This window comes from Diuraphis noxia, unplaced genomic scaffold (genome assembly GCF_037042655.1).
Source record: "Diuraphis noxia isolate RWA-SAM2 unplaced genomic scaffold, SU_Dnox_SAM2 contig0001, whole genome shotgun sequence".
Lineage (NCBI taxonomy): Eukaryota > Metazoa > Arthropoda > Insecta > Hemiptera > Aphididae > Diuraphis > Diuraphis noxia.
In genome coordinates this window covers 105,320,711-105,341,425 of record NW_028301711.1, presented here as the reverse complement: position 1 = coordinate 105,341,425, position 20,715 = coordinate 105,320,711, and the positions used below count along the sequence as shown (strand labels likewise).

The window sequence follows — 20,715 nt, the reverse complement described above, 5'->3', positions numbered from 1 at the left end:
ATAAATCTATGGACTATTTCTAATCCAATTTTAATTGCACAAGACGTTTAATAATAATAAACATTATTTCGTATACACAAATACACAATACTCGTAAATATCTTTTCAATGTTATTAATTAATAATAGTACCTACGTGATACGAAAAGTTGCCGGTTACCCCCGCCACCCGCCTGGCTAAAACGGCCGTTAACCATGGGTTAACCATGGGTTCTCTTGTGTGTGTAATGTGTATTATTTTGGAATGTATTCTTGAGAATATTATTTTTAAAGTAAACAATTTTCCCCACTCGTTATCTTATTACATTTATTATTTCTTCAAATCAATAAATGTGATGTCGTGATAACTACGGTCTACGAAATTAAATTACACAATATTGTCTTAGTCTTCACTCTTTAGTTGAACAAGTACGTTTGTCGGTGAACATATTCATATATTGTTTACATTATTAATTTTATAATAAAAATGGATAAGTTTTTGGTACATTCAACCGCCAGTTCGAGTAAACGAAAATTAACCCAGTCTGATTGTGAATCCGATGATCAAAATATAATTAACACGGAAGAACCAATTGAAAACATTAATACATGTTACCTTTTTGACGGGAAATATTTTAAAATTATAAAAAGTAATAACGATACAGATAAAAAAATGTCTACACAATGTCAATTATGTCAAAAAATAATTCAAGGGCAAAAAGGTTCAACAGGAAATTTTCTTAGTCACATTAAGGTATGTATCTTTTTATTATTAATTTAGTTTATAGATTTAATATATATTTTTTTTTACTGTTGTTGGTACTTGTTTGATTGAATATGATGTAATAATCCCTGTTCACATGATCAAATAATTTGTCAAATTTGACAAACATATTATTTTTATACGTACCTATTGAATAATAGGTATGTATTAATATTGTAATATCATTGATTATAGAATATAAAAAAAATATATATATATATAAATGCATTTTGTATTTCTATGGTTAGTCAATGGTAGGTCAATGATACCTAATAATATTATGTGAATCTAAAGTTTTCATTAATAACATATGAAGTCAATTGCTTATATTTTTAAAATTAAATCAATTATTTTTAGTTTAAACATGCATCAATGCTATCCAAAGTTAGAGACCGTAAAAAATTATTCAAAAAGACAACTCAACATGCTGAAGGAACAATTACTCCCAATAAACAAATGCAACTGCCATTCTTTAAAACCAGTATTACAAAATGTCGAGTAAGTTACATAAGCCTATATTTTTTTTTATTATTCTTATTTACAGACTATAAGCTTATAATCTATATTATGTTTATTAGTATTGTCAATATTATGAATTTATGAATATTTTTTTTACAATTTGGATGCCATAATATTATATTAGTATAATACTTAGTGCAATCAATGCATACTTAGGAAATATAACTCATTCATCCATTTGTTACATTTTTAACTCCTCTATAGAAAATATTCTTACAAAGTTATTAATTATTTTGATTTCTTTTCTTAATTCATATTATTCTATTAGTTCAATTGTTATATTTTGGTTATTATTTTTAATCTTGCCATTTTTATTTTATTAAACATTAAGTGTTTTGTTTTTCAGATTACTGAGTTAGTGTTTAATTACATAGTTGAAGAAATGAGACCTATTGTTTGTTGTGAAAAACCGTCATTTCGTCGTTTCATTCAAGGGCTAACTGGCATTACTGATTCAACTATACTTCCTAACCATAAGAATATATCAAAAATATTACAAGTGAAGTATGACAATTATGTATCCATGTTGACTAATTTAATTGAGAAACAGAAACACATCTGTTGTACAGTGGATATATGGAGTGCCAATAATAAGAGCTTTATGGGAATGACATGTCATTTTATCGATGAATTTTCATATAAACGGTCTTCATATGTCTTAAGTTGTAAGCGAATAAAAGGTAGCCATAATTATTTGAACATTAATGATGTAATAACTGACATTTGTGATGCTTATCAAATTAAAAGTTCTAAAATCACCCATATTATAACCGATAATGCTAGTAACTTTGGCAAAGCATTCCGCACATTTTCAAAAAGCTCAACAATTGAATCCGATCCTTATGTAGGTAACTTAGACGAGTTAGACACTGATGAAGATACACAAATTGATAGTGATAATGAAAACAATCTGTCCAGTCCTATTGATATTGAATATGTTGATGTTGGTCAGTTGCTTTATAAATCAAATAGTTCTGATTGTACTAATTTTAGTTTGCCTGATCACCTGACCTGCTGTGCCCATACTTTGAACTTAATAGCCACTACTGATGTAGCAAAAATAACCGATAAAAACTATATAAATATTTCCAAACAAGTTTTTAGTAAATTAAGTTCATTTTGGAATCTATTAAGTAGAAGTACTGGGGCATCAGACAAAGTTTTTGATATTTGCAAAATTAAATTTCCTGTGCCAATAATGACTAGATGGAACTCCACGTTTGATGCGAATCAAAAAGTATTATTGTTTAGAGAGAAGCTTACTTTTGTATTTTTAGAATTAAAATTAGCTAAATTGAAGAATACAGAATGGGTATTTTTGGAAGAGTATTGTAAAATAATGTAACCATTAACAATTGCTCTTGATAAATTACAGGGAGAAAAACGTAATTATTTAGGCTTTGTTGCACCAACCATTATTATTTTGAGGCGTTTATTAATTGAGTTATCATTGTTAACATATTGTAGCCCTTTAAAATATTGCGTTATTGCTAGTCTTGAAAAAAGATTCAGTTATTTGTTCGACTTGAGTTCTCCAAAAAGTAAAAGTTTTATTATATCATCTATGAGCCATCCATTATTTAAATGTAGTTGGATTCCACTTAGGTGCATAGATTTGTGTAAAGAACTTTTCATAAATGAATGCAAATTAACAAATTCTGGTTCTGAATGTTCTGATTTATATGAAAATCCTATTTCTGATAACAGTGATAGTGATACTGAATTTTATAGAAATGTTTTTTCATCACAAAATAGTTCTTCAAATGGTGAACTATCCACCAATGCAGATTCGGCCCTTAGAAATTCTAACTTGTCTAGTGTTGAAGCCTTATCTTTTTTGAATTCAAAAGTTAAAGAGCTAAATATATTGGACTCATTCCCAGTAGTTAAACAAGTATTTATGAAATTCAATACATCCATTCCCTCTTCAGCGCCAGTTGAAAGACTTTTTAGTGGGGCTATCCAAATCTTAACTCATAGACGTAATCGTCTTAGTGATGAACATTTTGATATGCTTCTGTGTTGTAGATGTTATTTGCAACAAAATAGTCTTACTTAATATTACTTTCTAAACCATTTTTATATTGTACCTAATATCTATAATAGGTATAATTAATATTTATTATTATGCTTATAATATACCTATATAATGTGACTTATGTGTGGTAATCATTATCTTGTATTCTTTTTATTTTTAATTCATATTAATTTTTAAGTTAAAAAACATGATTTGAAGTATTTGTTTTTATTATTTAGATTTAGAACAAATTACTTACCTATTAATAACCTAACCTTTTTATTATGTTTTGCCTAGTAATTTCTTGTATAATTTTTTTGTATAATCTACCTTATTTATTTACATTAAAAAAAGTTGTATTACTTCATTTGAAGTATATTTTTTTGTTTCTATGATATTTAATTTTCTCAATAATGTTTATATTTTATTTTAACTTTTAATAAATATTATTTCTAAAAATATTATTAAATATGTGAATTTTGTTTTTGGTCCACTCGACCACTTCTTCAGCAGGGTGACTTCCCAAATTTTTATTTATACTTTGTTACTCCCTAGAGTCCCTTGGATCTTATTGGTTCCTTATATAATTATATGTGTTGAAGTTAATGTTTGGTGATACACATCATGATATAATAAGTTAAGTCGAAAATAAACATATTATATAGGCATGTACTTACATGACATTATATATGTTTTTTTAAATTAGTTGTTTTAATTTTAATTTCTATAATTATCTGTTATTTATCTGGATAAAATATTTTTATCTTTTATCTTTTTGTTAGATGAATTAAATTTGTTTATCTTTTATCTGTATCTTAGATAAAATTTAGTGTTGTTATCTTTATCTTTATCCAGATGATTTTTTTGTTATCTGTTCCTAACACTGCTGATAAGGTAAGATTCATTATAACTAAAACTGTTGATTTATGGTATTTTGTGTTTTGTATGTTTTATATCATTGAATTCAAATTTCAATTACAACCCTACTATTTTGGGAGTTTTGGTGATAGAACTGAACCACTTTCAAACAAATACGATGATGACACTAGTTATACAACTAGAAAGATTATAAGTACAGGTAGGTTAGGTTTACATCATTATTATTAGTAATAATAATTATAATAATAATAGTAATAATTTATTACATTACATTTTATTAAACATATTATCTAAAATATTAGATTTACGTAATATTTTAGTAAGTATAATATATAATTATTATAATTATATTTTATTATAGGTAATCTATAAGCTAAATTTTGTTCAATGAACATTTTTTGTAGAGCATATAGTCTATCTTGTACTTGTTGCATTTTACTAATACCTAATTTTGTTTTGATTAATCAACATTTTAAAAATATTCAACTAGTAACTGGAATAGTAACAAATGTTAATACTACTTTTGTTTTCTTTACTAATGAAATTACAATTTGATTATCTTCACATAATTTTATAGCTTTTTATGAATATTACCAAAATGAGATTCGATATTTCTCATATTTTTTAGTTATTTCTTTAATTATTCAAGTATAGTTTACTAGTTGTTTTGCAGTTAAAACATAAATATTTATTATTTTTAAAAATGCACCAACTTTTAGTTCCTATCAGACATAATACAGGATCTAGCATATTAATATTAATATAAACAATTACTTATAGTATAATATACTATTATTATTAAAAAAATTGTCAATCTAATAAATTATGTGAAATTTTTGATTATACACTTAAGGATGATCACATCATAGAGAATGTGGATGTGGAAGTTATACATTTTGATTGCAACGTTGAGGAATTTAATGTTTCTGTTGATAATTTGGGTTGTACTAGTAGTACTAGATTTAATAACATTTATATTTTAACCATATTATTTATATTAAACTAAAATTATCTGTACAATATCTTGTTGTCTATAGCTAATCTCAGTCCTGAAACAATAACCCATGACACAACTAATATCTCACCACAATTGATTACAAAGAATGCTGCTACAAATGCAGCTGAAAACAAGTTAGATAATGCTCATTAATCAATCACACCATTCAAAGAAACCAACACTAAAAATCTATCTTCTCAAAAACAAATTTGTGACGCTTTACAAGAGTTGACCCAAAATAAAATTAAGAAACTGCATGATATGGGACGTATTTCATCAGAGTTAGATGACATAAAAATAAAAAAGTCCAAATTAGAGCTACAATTAGCAGCGGTAACCTTAGAAATACTTCAAACAGAACTTTTAACTAGCAAAATTGAAATGGAATCTAAAAAAAAAAAATGTTACTCCAAGAAGAAATATTAAACTTACAAAAACATAAAATGTTGAATAATTGAATATTTCACACTACTCATATAGTAGTTTTAGTGTGTGATAATACTGTATATAATATTATATTTAAAATTGTTCAATTTACAAAACATTTTTTCCAAATTTCATCAGCCCCCCCACTTTGTCCGATCCGTTCTAAACCAACTTCAATATTTAGCAAATATGAACAAAAACGCAATATATGATTTAAAATGTATTTAATTGAAAAACACGAAGTTAAATTAAATGTTTCAAAAATAAATTTTAATATGTCATTAAATAAAATGGATATCAAAAGTAACCCGCAGTATGTATAATCCTCAAAAAATCTACTTCGGAGAAGTAAAAAAGTCTTTCTGTGCGTAAGTTGAAGAGATTGGGAGAAAAGATAGAACTTTGGTGTTAATAAAGATGTGAAATCAATCTCGAAAGTTCTGTGCCAAAAAGGGCCACGGTTGAAAAAATAGAATTTGGAGCTTATTAAAGAAGTGAAATCAATACCCAAATTATGTGCCTCAACTTGAAAAAATATCTTATTAAAAAAAATGTCAAGATGTTCAACTGTACAAACATTGAAAAAAAATATTAGCACAGAACGGCGTACAATAATAATGAATTACCCATAAATCGGAGTTGTTGACTTGTTTAGTTGTTTACGAGTTTAACTGTCTGACTAGAACTTTAGTTGATTATCTGTAATTCACGCCGTTCTGTGCTAATATTTTTTTTCAATGTTTGTACAGTTGAACATCTTGACATTTTTTTTAATAAGATATTTTTTCAAGTTGAGGCACATAATTTGGGTATTGATTTCACTTCTTTAATAAGCTCCAAATTCTATTTTTTCAACCGTGAGGATTTTTTGAGGATTTCAATTATTTTTTCGAAGTACGTTTTACTTTGATATCTCTGGACAATTCAATTATTTTGCTTCGAATACTAAAATGTGGGCGTTTTTGGAATTAATATATAATACGAGTGAGAGGTCCGAGCGCCGAGACGAAACTTAATGTATAATAGTCACGTTATCGGTCGGTGTGCTGTTACTTATGCACAGAATATAATATTTTTTTATATTAATATTACAATTACTTAATAATAATAATTATTATTATAGTATTAAAATAGTTATAATAGGTACATATAATAGCTCCCTATACATAGGCGCACATAGGGTGTGAATTTAGGGGGTGCTGAAATAATTTATAATACACAGACCCGTGGGGAGCGAAACCCCCCACTACACCACCCTAATACTATAACAATTGCATTGCAATAATTATAAATTTTATTAAAAATAAAAATAAATATTTTGTAATTATATTAAAAGTTATAATAACATGTAATCATTAATTATTAATGTTAGACAAAATTTAATTTTCTGTTTGATATTGCAAATGTTTGCATTATAATTTCCCCCTCTATTTTATTGGTAAGATCTCTCCTAATGCTAAGCGTAGATAGCTTGGTAAATCTTTCTATCTTTCTTGGCCCATATTGGTGCGTAACCAGTTTTTCAATCTACGCATAACTGAGAAGGAGCGTTCACACGTTGACTAAGAAATTGGAATTGTTATTCCCAATACCTTACAGACATTTGGAAACGAACTTATATAACATTGATTTTTCATGCCTTCATATATTGTAGGTGTTATCGGAATGGGGCTTGAATAATTACTCGACACGCCGTTTGGTATGAATACGTTTATTTACACACTTTACAAAAACACTCAGGAACGTGTGCAGCGTCGACGACGGTCGGGCAAAAGCTGCCGACCCCGCCGTCGCTAGCCGCCGCCGGCGGCCCGTGCCGCCGGCGACGGCCAGACCGGTTTTCGGTCGCGATCTCGCGGACGTCGATGGAGACGCCGCGGTCGTTGCGATAACGACCACGACATACTCCCCCCCGAGTCCGCGAGGCGCGCCCGAGCAACCGGACTACTCCGGGTCGGGGTGCGGGGCCTCGGCAGTCACCTCCATGGCCTCAATCCAACGCTCGACCGCGGACAGCTGTTGCTCCGGCGTGGGTGGCAGCTGAACAGATGGCTGCTGGACGGCGGGCTGCTGGGCTGGTGGTAGGACGGGTGGCTGCTGGACGGAGGGCTGCACCGCGGGCTGCACCGTGGGCTGCTCGACGGCGGGCTGCTGGGCTGGTGGTAGGACGGGTGGCTGCTGGACGGAGGGCTGCACTGCGGGTTGCTCCACTGCTGGCCGCTGGAACCTGCCTCGCCTATCCCGCACATCGTGGCGTTGGTACGCCGGCGCCGCTCGGCGGGGTGGTGCTCTCGCCGGAGGTCCTGCCCGAGTCCTGGCGGCTTCCGGCTGCGGGGTGTTCGCTCGGGTAGAGCGACGTCCCTCGGCGAATCCCCGCTCGAACAGAGCCCACGCAGTCGGGCTTGCCCGTATCCGGCCGAACGAGGCGGTGGCCGCGCGTTCGGCTGTCCAACCGCCGACCGTGTCCTCTGGGCCATCGCCCGACAGCCTCCTGGCTTCCCGCAGCAACTGCGCGGCCATCGCCCGGAGCTTTTCCACATGAGTGGCGATCATGCCACGGGATGGCCGGTTGTTGCGGGTTGGTGGCGGATGGTTTGCTCGTTCTGCCATCTAAAACAAAGGTATGGTTAGCTAATGTTCTCTGACGGTCCTACAGCTCGCTTCATCGCTGAGACATGTAACTTAGTAGGGTGTTTACCCTCCGTCAAGAACACTCCGGTTCCTAGTGGCTTACCCAACTTAACCGGACCTAACCATTTCGGGGCGAACCCCGCGTGAAAACGCTTCTCCGCACTTGACTGCGGATGCGCTTTGTAGTATACCCAATCCCCAACCGACAGACATGCTCTTCCCGGGGATTCTGAGGGTATATGGGTACTGGGAGATTTGGGACCGGGAACCACCGGGTCACCCCCCTCCACCACCGGAACATCATCCGGTTCCACCGGAGAATCTTCGGTTTCTACCGGAGGGTTCCGTACTGCTCCGGACAACTCCGGAGATCCTTCGGCTAGCTCGAGCTGCCAATCTCCGGGGGCCTTGATCTCACGGCCAAACATTATTTTTGCGGGTGACTGTCTGGTGTTTCGGTTTTCTCGGCTTCTCACGGAGAACAACACGCGTGGCAGGTAAACATCCCACAGATGGTGAGGCTTATCAACGAGTAAGGTTCGTAACCCTTTCTTCAACTCTTGATTTTGCCTTTCTACCGGGTTGGCACGTGGGTGGTATATTGGAGTCGTCCATCCTTCCACTCCCCACCTCTTTAGTGCTTCACCCATTGCCTTTGACACGAACTGCGGGCCACTATCTGACAATAATGCCCTCGGGTATCCGAACCGTGGGAACAACTCCCGTTCGAATGTATCAACAATCGATTTAGTTGTCGCCTTTCCTAAAGGGTACGCCTCTACCCAGCGACTGTAACAGTCAGTTACTACCAAAATCGTTGTCTTACCCCGCTGCGTTCGTGGGTATGGACCCATTAGATCGATGCTCAGCATCTCCCAAGGTTGACGTGGGACTCGGGTGCACATCCGATCTTCTGGTTTGCGATTCAGTGGTTTTACACGTGCACAGACGTGGCACGCCCGCACGTAGTTACGCACTGCTTCTCGCATACCGGCCCAAAAGAAACGACTCTTTATGCTTCTGTACGTTTCTTTCCACCCTGGGTGATTTGCTACTTCGTGGTCGTGGAACCTTTGTAGCATAATCGGAGCCTTGTCTACCGGGACGACCACCCCCTCTTCTCCATGCGCGATGGATCGGGGGTGACGGTGCAACACATTGTCCCGAATGACGTACAATTTCCGGAGACGACCGAACCTTGCACCGTCTCCGGAGAGTTTAGCAACTATCTCCCGTATGTTCGGGTCGTTCTGTTGCCACTCTCGGACATCTTGCAACGTTACGTTTCCGTCGTCCTTTTTCGGTTGGATTGCTCCACACTGGGTGACACCCACACCAGATCCTTCGGACACGCGGAACAGATCACCGAAGACTCCGGAAATTTCTCCGGACACTCCGGGCCGAATCACAGGGGGGTCGTGGATATTATTCTCCAGCGCCCCTTCGTCCACGGTATCCGGTCCCGCCGGACAACGGGATAGCGCGTCGGCTGCTTCATTTTCTACTCCGGGCACGTGCCGGATTTCAAAATCAAAAGCCCCGAGTTGTAACGCCCATCGCGTTAGTTTGCTGTTGGTACAGCGAGCCTGCTGTAACCATCGGAGTGCCGCGTTATCGGTAAATAGCATAAACTTACCGGACTCAAGATACGGCCTGAACCTGTCAACCGCCCAAACTATGGCTAGACATTCACGTTCGACTGCTGAGTATCTTCCCTGAGCTGGATTCAGTTTCTTGCTGGCGTAGGAAATGATTTTCCTGTCACCACTCTCCCCCCGCTGGAAAAGCACGGCACCAACTCTGACCTCGCTTGCGTCGGTCTGAAGATTGAATGGCTTACCCGGAAGAGGAGGACAGAGCCGTGGTGCGGAAACCAAAGACTCCTTCAACTTCCGGAACGCCTCTTGCTCAATTTCTGACCAACGCCATTTGGTCCCTTTGGCCAACAGACTCGTGAGCGGTGCTGTGATTTCGGCGTAGTGCGGCACGAACTGGCTGTACCAACCACAAACGCCTAGCACCCGCAACACGTCTTTTGTCTTCTTTGGGACCGGTAATTCCTGTATTGCCGTCAGTTTTTCCGGCTCCCGGTCTATTCCTTCATCGTCCACGACGTGTCCTAGGAATTTGATTTGGGCCACACCGAATGTACATTTTTTCGGTTGGCACGTGAGACCGTAAGACTGGAGTCGCTCCAAGACTCTCTGTAAGTGGTTTAGATGTTGATCGGGACTCTCGGAGTAAACCACAATATCATCCTAATAAACCAACACAAATTTACCAACTAACCCACGGAAGATTTCGCTTACCAAGCGACAGAATGTGGCGGGGGCGTTTTTTTAGTCCAAAAGGCATTACTCTGAACTGGAATAATCCTCTTTGGATCCTAAACGCCGTGAGTGGACGTGTCTCTGGTGAGAGACCCACCTGCCAGTATCCTGATTTAGAATCCATGGTGCTGTAAATCTTCGCTCCACCCATTCCTCGGACCATGTCATGGAGATCCGGCATCGGGTGAGCGTCCGACTCCGTCTGCATGTTCAGACGGCGATAGTCAACGCAGAATCTACGTGAACCATCCTTTTTCTTCACCAGTACCACCGGTGCAGCCCATGGAGATATGCTAGGTTCAACAAAATCCTGTTCCTCCATGTCTCGCACCATTTCGGCAATCACCTCGTTTTTCTCTCGGGAGTACCCGTAAGCGTTTAGAGCCACCGGATTTGGATCCTTGAGACGGATCTGGTGCTCTATGACCCGAGTTCTGCCTACTTCTCCGGAGAAAACCTCCGGATATCGGCATAGGACTTCCTTGACCCGCATACCGTACTCTCCTTCGGGTAAACCTGCGGTTGTTAAGTCCACTCCTACGGTGACCGGAGTTACTGGATTTCTCCAACTCACGGAAACACGTCTTTCTTTCCCCAGATGGATTATGCAACCACTGTAGTCCCATGCGACTTGTTGCTCCACGAGGAAATCATGGCCCAGGAAGACATCTCTAATGAGATCGTCAAACACTGCCGCCCTGAAGCTTACCTCCAGATCCACTATTCAGGCCCGAAATTCGGAAAACTCCGTAATTTCTCGGGTCCGACCGTCCGCCATCCGGACAGTCTCCGGTTCTTCGTTAAAACTCCGGCCAAACTTCTTTGCCACTCACGGTTTGACGTAAGTCCTCGCCGCTTGGGAGTCCAGTAGCGCTACTACTGCCCCGAGTGCAAACTCTAGTTCTATGGCCGGTAACGGAACATCCGTTACTCTTGTTTTCCCCGTTGACACCATTGCAATTGCTGGAGACTCTAACTCTCCGGTCCGCAGATCCGAGAAGCGTTGTCTCAACTCAAACTTTGAGTCTGTATCTGAGTCTCTCCTCTTGCAATTTTCCCGTGGATAAGGAATGAACTCCTTGGAAAAATCTTCGGATGTGACCGGACAAATTAACAACTGCTGTGTTAACTTTTCTTGTTCCGCATCACTTGAAACGCTGTTCGTGACATTGTTATCGGAAGGATAACTCACCTCGGTGATATCTTCACATTTGTCCGAAACATTTCCAATCCTGATTGATTTTCCCGCCTTGTTGTCCAGGTGGTCTTTCCACCTTTCCGTCGCAGAACCATTTACCCGGTCCATTGTCACGAACTGTGGTTCCTTCACCGGAACGTCGCTTTCAATGGATTTTCTCGGATGGCTTTGGCGATTTCTCCGATGTTTTTTCGGAGGTTCGACGGTTTTCACCGGACAACTCCTCACTCCGGAGGTTATCTTCGGGTGACCTAAGTTTTCCTCCGGAGGAATTCCGTCCTTACCGGAATTCGCCGGTTCAGAACTCGTCTGGCCCATTTTCTTCGGACCCTTTCCCGAGTCTCCGGTCCGTAACACTCCAAAGTTCCTTTTCTCCGGGTCAGTTTTGGTAGTTTGTGGTTCCTGTACCGGAACGTTACCAACTGCCGAAGTAGAACTTCGTTGCTTACTTCTCTTCGGACGACTCTTTGTTTTTTCGCCGGTTACTTCCTGGCCGGTCGGGACCCGGCGGTCCCGCCGGTCGTTTTGGCGTTTCCCGACTCCGACTTTCTTTTTGGACATGCAGCTTGCCAGTGGTCATGACTACCACATACTCTGCATCCTGATCCAGTAGTAAGTCGTTGCTTCGGATTTGGCACTTGGGATTTCTCAGCACTCTCAGTTTTCCGGTTATCCCACCATTTTAACTTTGGTGGTCCGCCAGTGCTCACTCCCGTCTTAACCGGTATTACGGCCTTGCTTCCATCCAGAACATAGGCAAGCGCTCGTAATTCACTGAACGCTCTCAGTCGCTGAATACGTGCATGAATTCTAAATTCATCACGCATGAGTCCAATCACTGTCATTACCACCGCTTCTTCAGTCAGCCCAAGTTTTAACCTCCGATACAACTGGTACTTGTGTAGAACGTACTCCACCAGTGTTTCGTTCTTGGTCTGAGCGGTACTTAACAGTTCCGATTGTAGGCTCGACTGTAATTCGTCCCCGTTGAACTTTTCCAATAGTTCAGATTTGAACTCTTGCCATGGTAAGTCCAACGCTCTCATGGTTCCCCACCATGTTCCTGCCTGAGCCTTCAGCTGAGGGGCCAAAACGGTCACCCATCTAGCCACGTGGATACCCAGTTTCTTCGAGTATTGCCTCGGCCTGGAGCAAAAACCGCACTGGGTCTTCCTCCCTCTTACCGGCAAACTCTGGTATCGACGCACGGGCCATATTCAACTCATTCTGTGGAATGAGCAGGCTGTCGGGGAAATGTACGCATTTTACACCGGAAGAACTACTCCGTAACGCCTCCCTTTGACTTCTACCGAACCCTTCGCCGGACACTCCGGACAGATCACCGAAGACACCGGACACTCCGGACTGGTTAACGGAAACTCCGGTACAACTCCGATTTCTTGGGTTTTCCCCGGTCAATCTGCTCCGTATGTTCGCCCATCGGCTCTCAAAACTCACACTTTGAGTTTTGACCGGAAGATTTGGACTTTCGTCCGGGCAAATCTGATTTGCTCCGGATATATCGCTGGTTGATGGTTGTTGGGTATTTCCACGGCATGAGCAACTTGCTTGCTCCACCCGTTCGGTTGACTTGAGCTTTTCTTCGGCTAACTCCCTTTCCAAGCGTTCCACGCTCTCGCTGAGAGTAGCGATTGTCAGTTGCTGCTTGTCGACCGTTGTTTCCAACCCCTCCAGCCTATCCAACATCTGCTCCATGAACTGGTTTATCAAACTCTTTTCAGAGTCGACCTCCTCCTCCCCAGTTTGAGCCACCGATGTTTTCCCTCCCGGTACCTGGCCTGACGTCTCGTCAGTTTCCCCAAACCGTACTGATCCTGGATCCATATTTTCCTTAGCCCTAATATACTCTTCTAATGCTAAAAGTTTATCGGCCTTGGACCCCCCGGTCTCAATACCACGTTTCGATAATTCCCTGTAAATATCGACAATATTTAACTCACTAATGCGTTTAGCAACCATTGTGGAGATTAAATTTAATTGCTATTATCTATCTAATTAAATTACGATAGATACGAAATTACGTAACACGGGCTATCGCTGTTAGAGATATGTACTTTCCAATCTATAAATAGCCTAAACCACCTTAGATTGGACAAGCCATTAATATTTTATTTATAATAAAAAATCAGAATAACAAAAAAAATATTAGGAACCGGTATGATCAGGACACCTATTGTAGGTTCTTTTAACCTGATATGTGCTAATTTAATTTAATTTACGTAAAATTATTTTTATTAAAATTAGCACTTACCTTACTCCTTTTCCGACTGCGCCAATGTAGGTGTTATCGGGATGGGGCTTGAATAATTACTCGACACGCCGTTTGGTATGAATACGTTTATTTACACACTTTACAAAAACACTCAGGAACGTGTGCAGCGTCGAGGACGGTCGGGCAAAAGCTGCCGACCCCGCCGTCGCTAACCGGTTTTCGGTCGCGATCTCGCGGGCGTCGATGGAGACGCCGCGGTCGTTGCGATAACGACCGCGACAATATAAAGCTGGCTAATAGACTATTCATTAAAACCCGCAAAAGATAACTGTTGATATTTTCAAAATACCCTGATATACATAAACAGATTTATATAAAAATATTTCAAAAGATATGACTATGTAATAAATATTTTAAATAGTTTATGCGGTGCTAATTTTAAACCTGGGAGTGCTAAGCATCCCCAAGCACCCCCCTATGTGCGCCTATGTCCCTATAACATAAGGAGTTGCACCGCACGTAGCTGTTGTTTTGTATTACAATAAACCGCGTAAAATAATGTACAATGCACGAGACGACGAGACGACGGTAGTATGTTGTATGTTCCGCGGCGTTTGCAGAGTGAATAGCTGTTGTTGTGTATGAGGTTCGCGGTACGATAGCGGTACTGCGCGTGGCGGTTGCTACGGCGTTGGAAGGGGAAGTTTGGGCGGCCGCATCTCACCGTACGACGGAACGAAAGAAAAGACCCACAAAACTGCAGTTTTTAGCTCTGTCTCTCTCGCACTCCGCATTCAACTAACGCGTGCGAGTGAGAGGTCCGAGCGCCGAGACGAAACTTAATGTATAATAGTCACGCTATCGGTCGGTGTTACTTATGCACAGAAAGGAGTCTCTAGCGAGACTCTTCGATAAATTTAAATAATTTTGTTTACTTGTAAGTTATACATTGCTATTAATAATGGTATATATATAAGTTATGAAATTTTGTATATAGATAATTACATAAGCTTGAGAAAATTTAGTAACATTGTGTAATAAATAAGAGCAACAAATTACAAATAATTAAAATATATTTCATATGATATTAAAATGGTAATAAAATAAAAATTCAAACATCTTCAAAGACTAAAATTAATAAGACATATTATTTTATAAACGTTATTAAAAAATTTAAAATATTATTTAATAAATTAATGTCATTAACGAAAACCTTTTTTTTTAAATTATTCATAATTAATATTTAATAGTTACTTAGAAAATATTTTTGTGATTTATTTTAATCCATACATTAACATATGGGTCTTTATATACGTGTTTTTTGGACTACGACATGTTGCAACTTTTTTTGAAGATCATTTTGGACTTCCCACTGGCCTCCTATACGACGAGTGTACGATACATAATGTCCAGGTACATAAGCTATTGCTACATATAATATATAACTGTAACATATCATTAATGAAATTCTCAATTAAAATGTTTTAATTGAATAATTACCAATAAATGGTACAGTTGATCACTTTTCTTATTAAAATAAATGTTATAATACTCACTTTGTATTATTGACTTCAACTTCCAAAGGGAAATCTGTTAACATTGTTAATGCTTCATACATGTCTGTTTCAATGAAAAGATGCCCATGCAGTTTCCTTTTAGATACAGCATTATGACCACATTCTGTGCACTCAATTGGGATCTCTTTGCAATATTGTTTTAAATCCTTTTGAAGATTTAAGAAATTATTACTAAGTTTAACAATTATTGTTGGAGACCCAAATTCTTTCACCACACAGCTGTTATTTGAACATCTTATTATTTGCGTTGCTGATGGAATATTTTTCAGTAAAACATTAATTATATGAAGAACATTGCATTCTGCGTTAATAAGTATAAATCATTAAATCCTGAATCATTGTTGAATATTGTTTTTAAAATAGTAAGACGTTTTTTGTAAATAATTGAACTTGGTCCATTTTTAGCTAATTCTTCACAAAATAGCAATAGTTCATTAGAACTTTTTTTCATATATTCTTGATAGTGTTTGCAATCAGTATATGCCATAGCAAGAATAATGCATACTGAGTCGAAAGCACAGGTATTTGACAGTAAATATCTTTTTTTATTTATTTTAATTGGTGTTTTCATACTGCCGTTGATTAATAATGTCTGATGTTTTGACCGTAAACTTTTATTTAATATTCTTTCAATTTCAGGAGTTGGATCCATGTATTTAGAACTCTTTTTTTTCATTTTGGGCAAAATTAGATCTGTATTAGGATTCTTTCCTTTTCCTCGCCAGTTCTCGATATCATCATATGAACTTTCAAATGAACTTGAATCATTTTCGTTTTTTCTACTATTGAAGTCACTTTTTTTGCAAACATTTGATTCTAAATCATTATCTTTTCTGTCGTAAGTATAATCAATATTGTCAAAAATTGATTTGTAACTGCGTGTAAGACGATTATGGTTATCAGCAGATTTTTCAGTTGTTATGGTGTCCTCTTCCATGTTCTTACTAATTTCTTCTGAATCGCCATAATCATTATCATTCAAATTGTCTTCATTGTAATCGAAAACATTATTATCAGAGTCATTGTGATCACTGTTGCCATTGGCATTACCATCACTACTTGCTCTTCTATGAATTGTATTCTGAATTTTTTCATTGTCATGTGTAAATCTTATCTGTTTACTTCTGAATAATTTGCTATGTTCATTAATACTTTGAACATGCCGAATTACGAAACGGTCAGCAGTTATGGGTTTTTCTGAAAATCTTAATACTTCATTTTTGAGTTTATTGAAATCATTCTCAACAGATGAACTAGTAGCAGTAACATAAGGAGATTTAAATTTATCAATCATCACTCCAGTCCATAGGGGAAAATTATAGCAATAACGTTTCAAATCTTTCATTAATCCTGGTAAGTAGTATGCTGATTTTCTATTACCTTCAACTAAAGCATCAATATTACTTTCATTTTCTTCTTGATCAATGAAAATCTTTACTTCGTCTTGCTCATAGATTGTTATTGAATTTTCATTTAACTCCTCAATTACATTTTCCAAATCTTGAATTTCCAATTCGTCGAAGGTATTGTCGTTATCGTGTGCTGTAGAGGTTTTCATTAATGACAGTAAAAAACTAAAAACATTCTACAACTTTCTGAAGAATTTGGTGTCGTGTTGCATTCATCTAGATAACCATCTGTGGGACTTAAAATAACTGTCATTAAGGATTTTAATATTTGCTTGAACATTTCCAACGTTGTTGAAGTTAATAATAATCGAAATCCACGTACATAAAGTTCTTTTAATCGTTTGTTTCTAATTCCATTAAGTATTTTTAAACGGCAAAAAAGTTTAAACATATGAGAAACGTCTATTCTTATGAAACATGTGGGTATATCACAGTTTGAACCGTTCAGGTTTAAAAAACATTTTTTTACGTAAGTCCTAAGATCACATGAACAAAATGATTTGCACATGGTTCCAAGAAGAGCTTTTGAATAATCTAAAACTGTCTCGTTTGGTGGATTCGCTCCAGATTTGATCCACATATCTAGCCAAAAAGATATTACAGTTGTAGAATGCCTTTCAGATATCATCTGACTCACAGGAAAATGTCCAAACCCTTGACTAACAACCGCTTCATATAAAAATATATCTCCAGATATAAGGTTTAAACTGGTGCGCTTTAATTTCTTAACCAGACTTCCAGTAGCATCAACTGACAGTCTACAATATTCCTTATTCAAGAGGATCACATCCTATATTGTAAATGTTTCCAGCTAACGATGTATGTTTTAATTCAACCAATGATTCTCAAACATTTTTTTGGGGAATTTTAAGTAAATTGTCGGTATAATTTTGCTTAGCCTTGCTTAAAACATTATTTGTATATAAATTAGGTGGTGAAATGCAATCAAACTCCATATCTTTGGTATTTTTTCTTCTCCAATTTGCGGGTATGTCTGTGGCCAACTCCTCGCTTATTTTCAATCTTTTTGAACCCATAAGAGGTCTTTTTGAAAAATGATTACGCTCTTCCCTTCGAGTATCTTTTGTTAAAATATGTACTTCTAAAGGCTCAAGATTTTCAGGTTTCTTATAGCACCATCCAAATAAATCCTCATTGCAGTCCTTATATTTGGCTTGGAATTTTATAAAATATTTTGCATTATTAATATCCATACTAACTTTTGCCCTCTTATAGATATAATTGCAAGGTAGCTTATGTTTTTTAATAAAAGCGTCATTTATAACATCTGCCCAGGCATATTGCTTTAATATACTATAAGATCTTGATGTTTCTTTTTTTTTGTATCGCGTAGTACATGGTATTATACTAGAGTATTTGGAGTATTTGTCATAAGGAATAGTAAAATAAAAATCAATCCTATTCCCTTCTGATTCTGTATCTGAATAATTCGATGATTCAGAATCCTTGTTGTGAATTACAGTAGGAAGTGAGTTTTGGATACCATATAAATCACGAAGCCGATTTTTCCATCCGTAACGGTTTTGATAGACACATATGTAAAGACTATTTGGAGTTATTTTATTTTGAATATCAAATGATAATTCAGTCCATATTTTATCAGAAACAGGTTTTAATTTTTGTCCTATAAAAATCAGATGGTTCTTCTTAGAGAGAGCGTCAAAATCAATTTCAGGATTAATTGCTGGTTTTCTACCTCGTTTTTTATTATTCTATATAAAAAAAAATATAAATTTACAAATGATATAATGCTATTAAACATGAAATTTTTCATTTTTTTATCATGATATAGAGTTTTAATTTACATGAATATTCAAAACATACATGATTACGAACATTGGTTATTTGATCAATCTCTAAAGAAATATTGGCTCCTAAAGAATTTAATTTTACTAATACCTATAATAAAATATGTTTTATTATTTTTATTGTTTGCTGCATAATAGGTTACAATTGGGTCACTGTAATGGATGGTATTAAATTTGAATTCAATGATATAAAATCATTGTAAACGAAAAACGATTCTGAACGGAGACGGTTTATCTATCTAGGATACATTATAGATTATTAAAAATGTTCAAATCTTAGATATAAAAGGAAAAATTTTTATGAATTTCTATCTAAGATAATTTGAAAAATGCCGTAATTTCAACGTATGTTGTCGAAATTCAAACTTTGAATGCTTGTAAAAAAAATTATAACTATGCATTTCTTTTATTTTTCAACTGCTATTGTAAAAATGTGTTAGGAACCTTGTGTTAAGTTTTCAAGCTTTTCTACCCAACAAATAAATCGATATTTATATAAAAAAAACTAAAAAAGTTGAAAAATTAAAATGTCAGTAAACAGCTCAAAACAAATCTAAATATTTTGAAAATTTTATCAAATATAGAAAATGTCTATATAAAATTCAATGAAAATTTCAAGTATCTGCGTACATTTCTTTTAGAGTTACACCAAAATAAGGAAATCGCTAAATGTGAAATCCAGTGAAAATCCAATGTTGTAAAAATTTAAATTTCAAATCCTCATAAAAATTTCATTTGAACTTCCGGTGGACTTTTTATTTGTGATGATGATTGACAAACTTGAAAGGAATCTTGTATTAAATTTTCAAATCTTAGATTTAAAAAGAAATTTTTTTATGAATTTCTAGCTTAAAATAATTTGTGAATTTTTATGATTTTTACGTATTTTGTCAAAATTCAAACTGAATGCTTATAAAAAGAAATTGTGGCTATATATTTCTTTTATTTTTCAACTGCTATTGTAACAATATGTTAAGAACCTTATATTAAATTTTCTAGATTTTCTGCATATCAAATAAATGTTTATCGATATTAATTTTAAAAAAAAACTAATAATGATCAAAAATTTCAAATACCTATGAATAGTTCAACTTAAGTTGAAAATTTTTGAAAATTGTATGGTGGATAGAATATACTTATATAAACATTCGGTGAAAATTGCATGTATCTATGGTCATTTGTTTTAAAGTTACATTAAAAACCAAAATCGATTTTGTCGAAAACTGTTTGTGCGTAAAATTTCTCGTTTTCCCCTTAATTTTTAGTTTGTTTTTCTCGATTATTTAGAAAAGTATTAAGAATTTTTTACTTTTGACCCCCCCCCCCCCCCAAAGTACCAACTAGATTCACTTTCTGATCGAACGAGGTACTGAAGTAAAAAATCGAAGCATTTTTACTGCCCCAAAAACGTGATGACTAGGGATGAGAACTTATAGGAGCTAAAATAGACATAATATGCAAGGAGAAATTATGGTATATGCATCAAAATTTGAAAATATGCAAAAAATATATTATAATATGCAATTTTTTTTATAAATAAAAAAACATGTTTACAATAAATTAATATAAATAATATTTCGTTAAATTTGATTCTATTAAAATATAAATAATTTTTAATTGAGTGATAAAAAAATTAATACTAGGTATAAAAGATATGGTATATATAAGGTATGAGATAATAAATGATTGGTAGGTGTATTGATTATATATTGATTGTCAGGTTATTTAATCTAAAAAAATAAAAATACAATTTTTAACCTAACCTAATCTAACCTGTAAATCTGTGCATTGAACCACCAAAGTTTTTTAATATGTTCGACATCCAATCTCCGACGATTATCCGAAAGAATATTTTTGTTATATGTATAATGTTATTGGTTATTGACTACAAACTTATAAAATTCAATAAAATAATAAATAATTTTAATA

General features: G+C 36.0%; 1 protein-coding gene and 2 pseudogenes across 1 annotated transcript; 2 read left to right on the top strand and 1 right to left on the bottom strand.

The window, feature by feature from the left end:
- The first annotated feature begins 651 nt into the window (after positions 1-651).
- On the top strand, positions 652-3,319 carry LOC107172212 (uncharacterized; annotated as a pseudogene).
- Positions 3,320-4,991: 1,672 nt separating this feature from the next.
- On the top strand, positions 4,992-5,611 carry LOC149063088 (uncharacterized; annotated as a pseudogene).
- Positions 5,612-7,307: 1,696 nt separating this feature from the next.
- LOC149063087 (uncharacterized) lies at positions 7,308-14,148 on the bottom strand. Its single transcript, XM_089216645.1, has 2 exons — positions 14,011-14,148; positions 7,308-8,189 (listed from the first exon to the last, which is right to left on the bottom strand). The coding sequence occupies exon 2, from the start codon at positions 8,187-8,189 to the stop codon at positions 7,524-7,526; it is 666 nt and encodes a 221-aa protein (XP_089072771.1). The 5' UTR covers positions 14,011-14,148; the 3' UTR covers positions 7,308-7,523.
- Between the last annotated feature and the right edge of the window lie 6,567 nt (positions 14,149-20,715).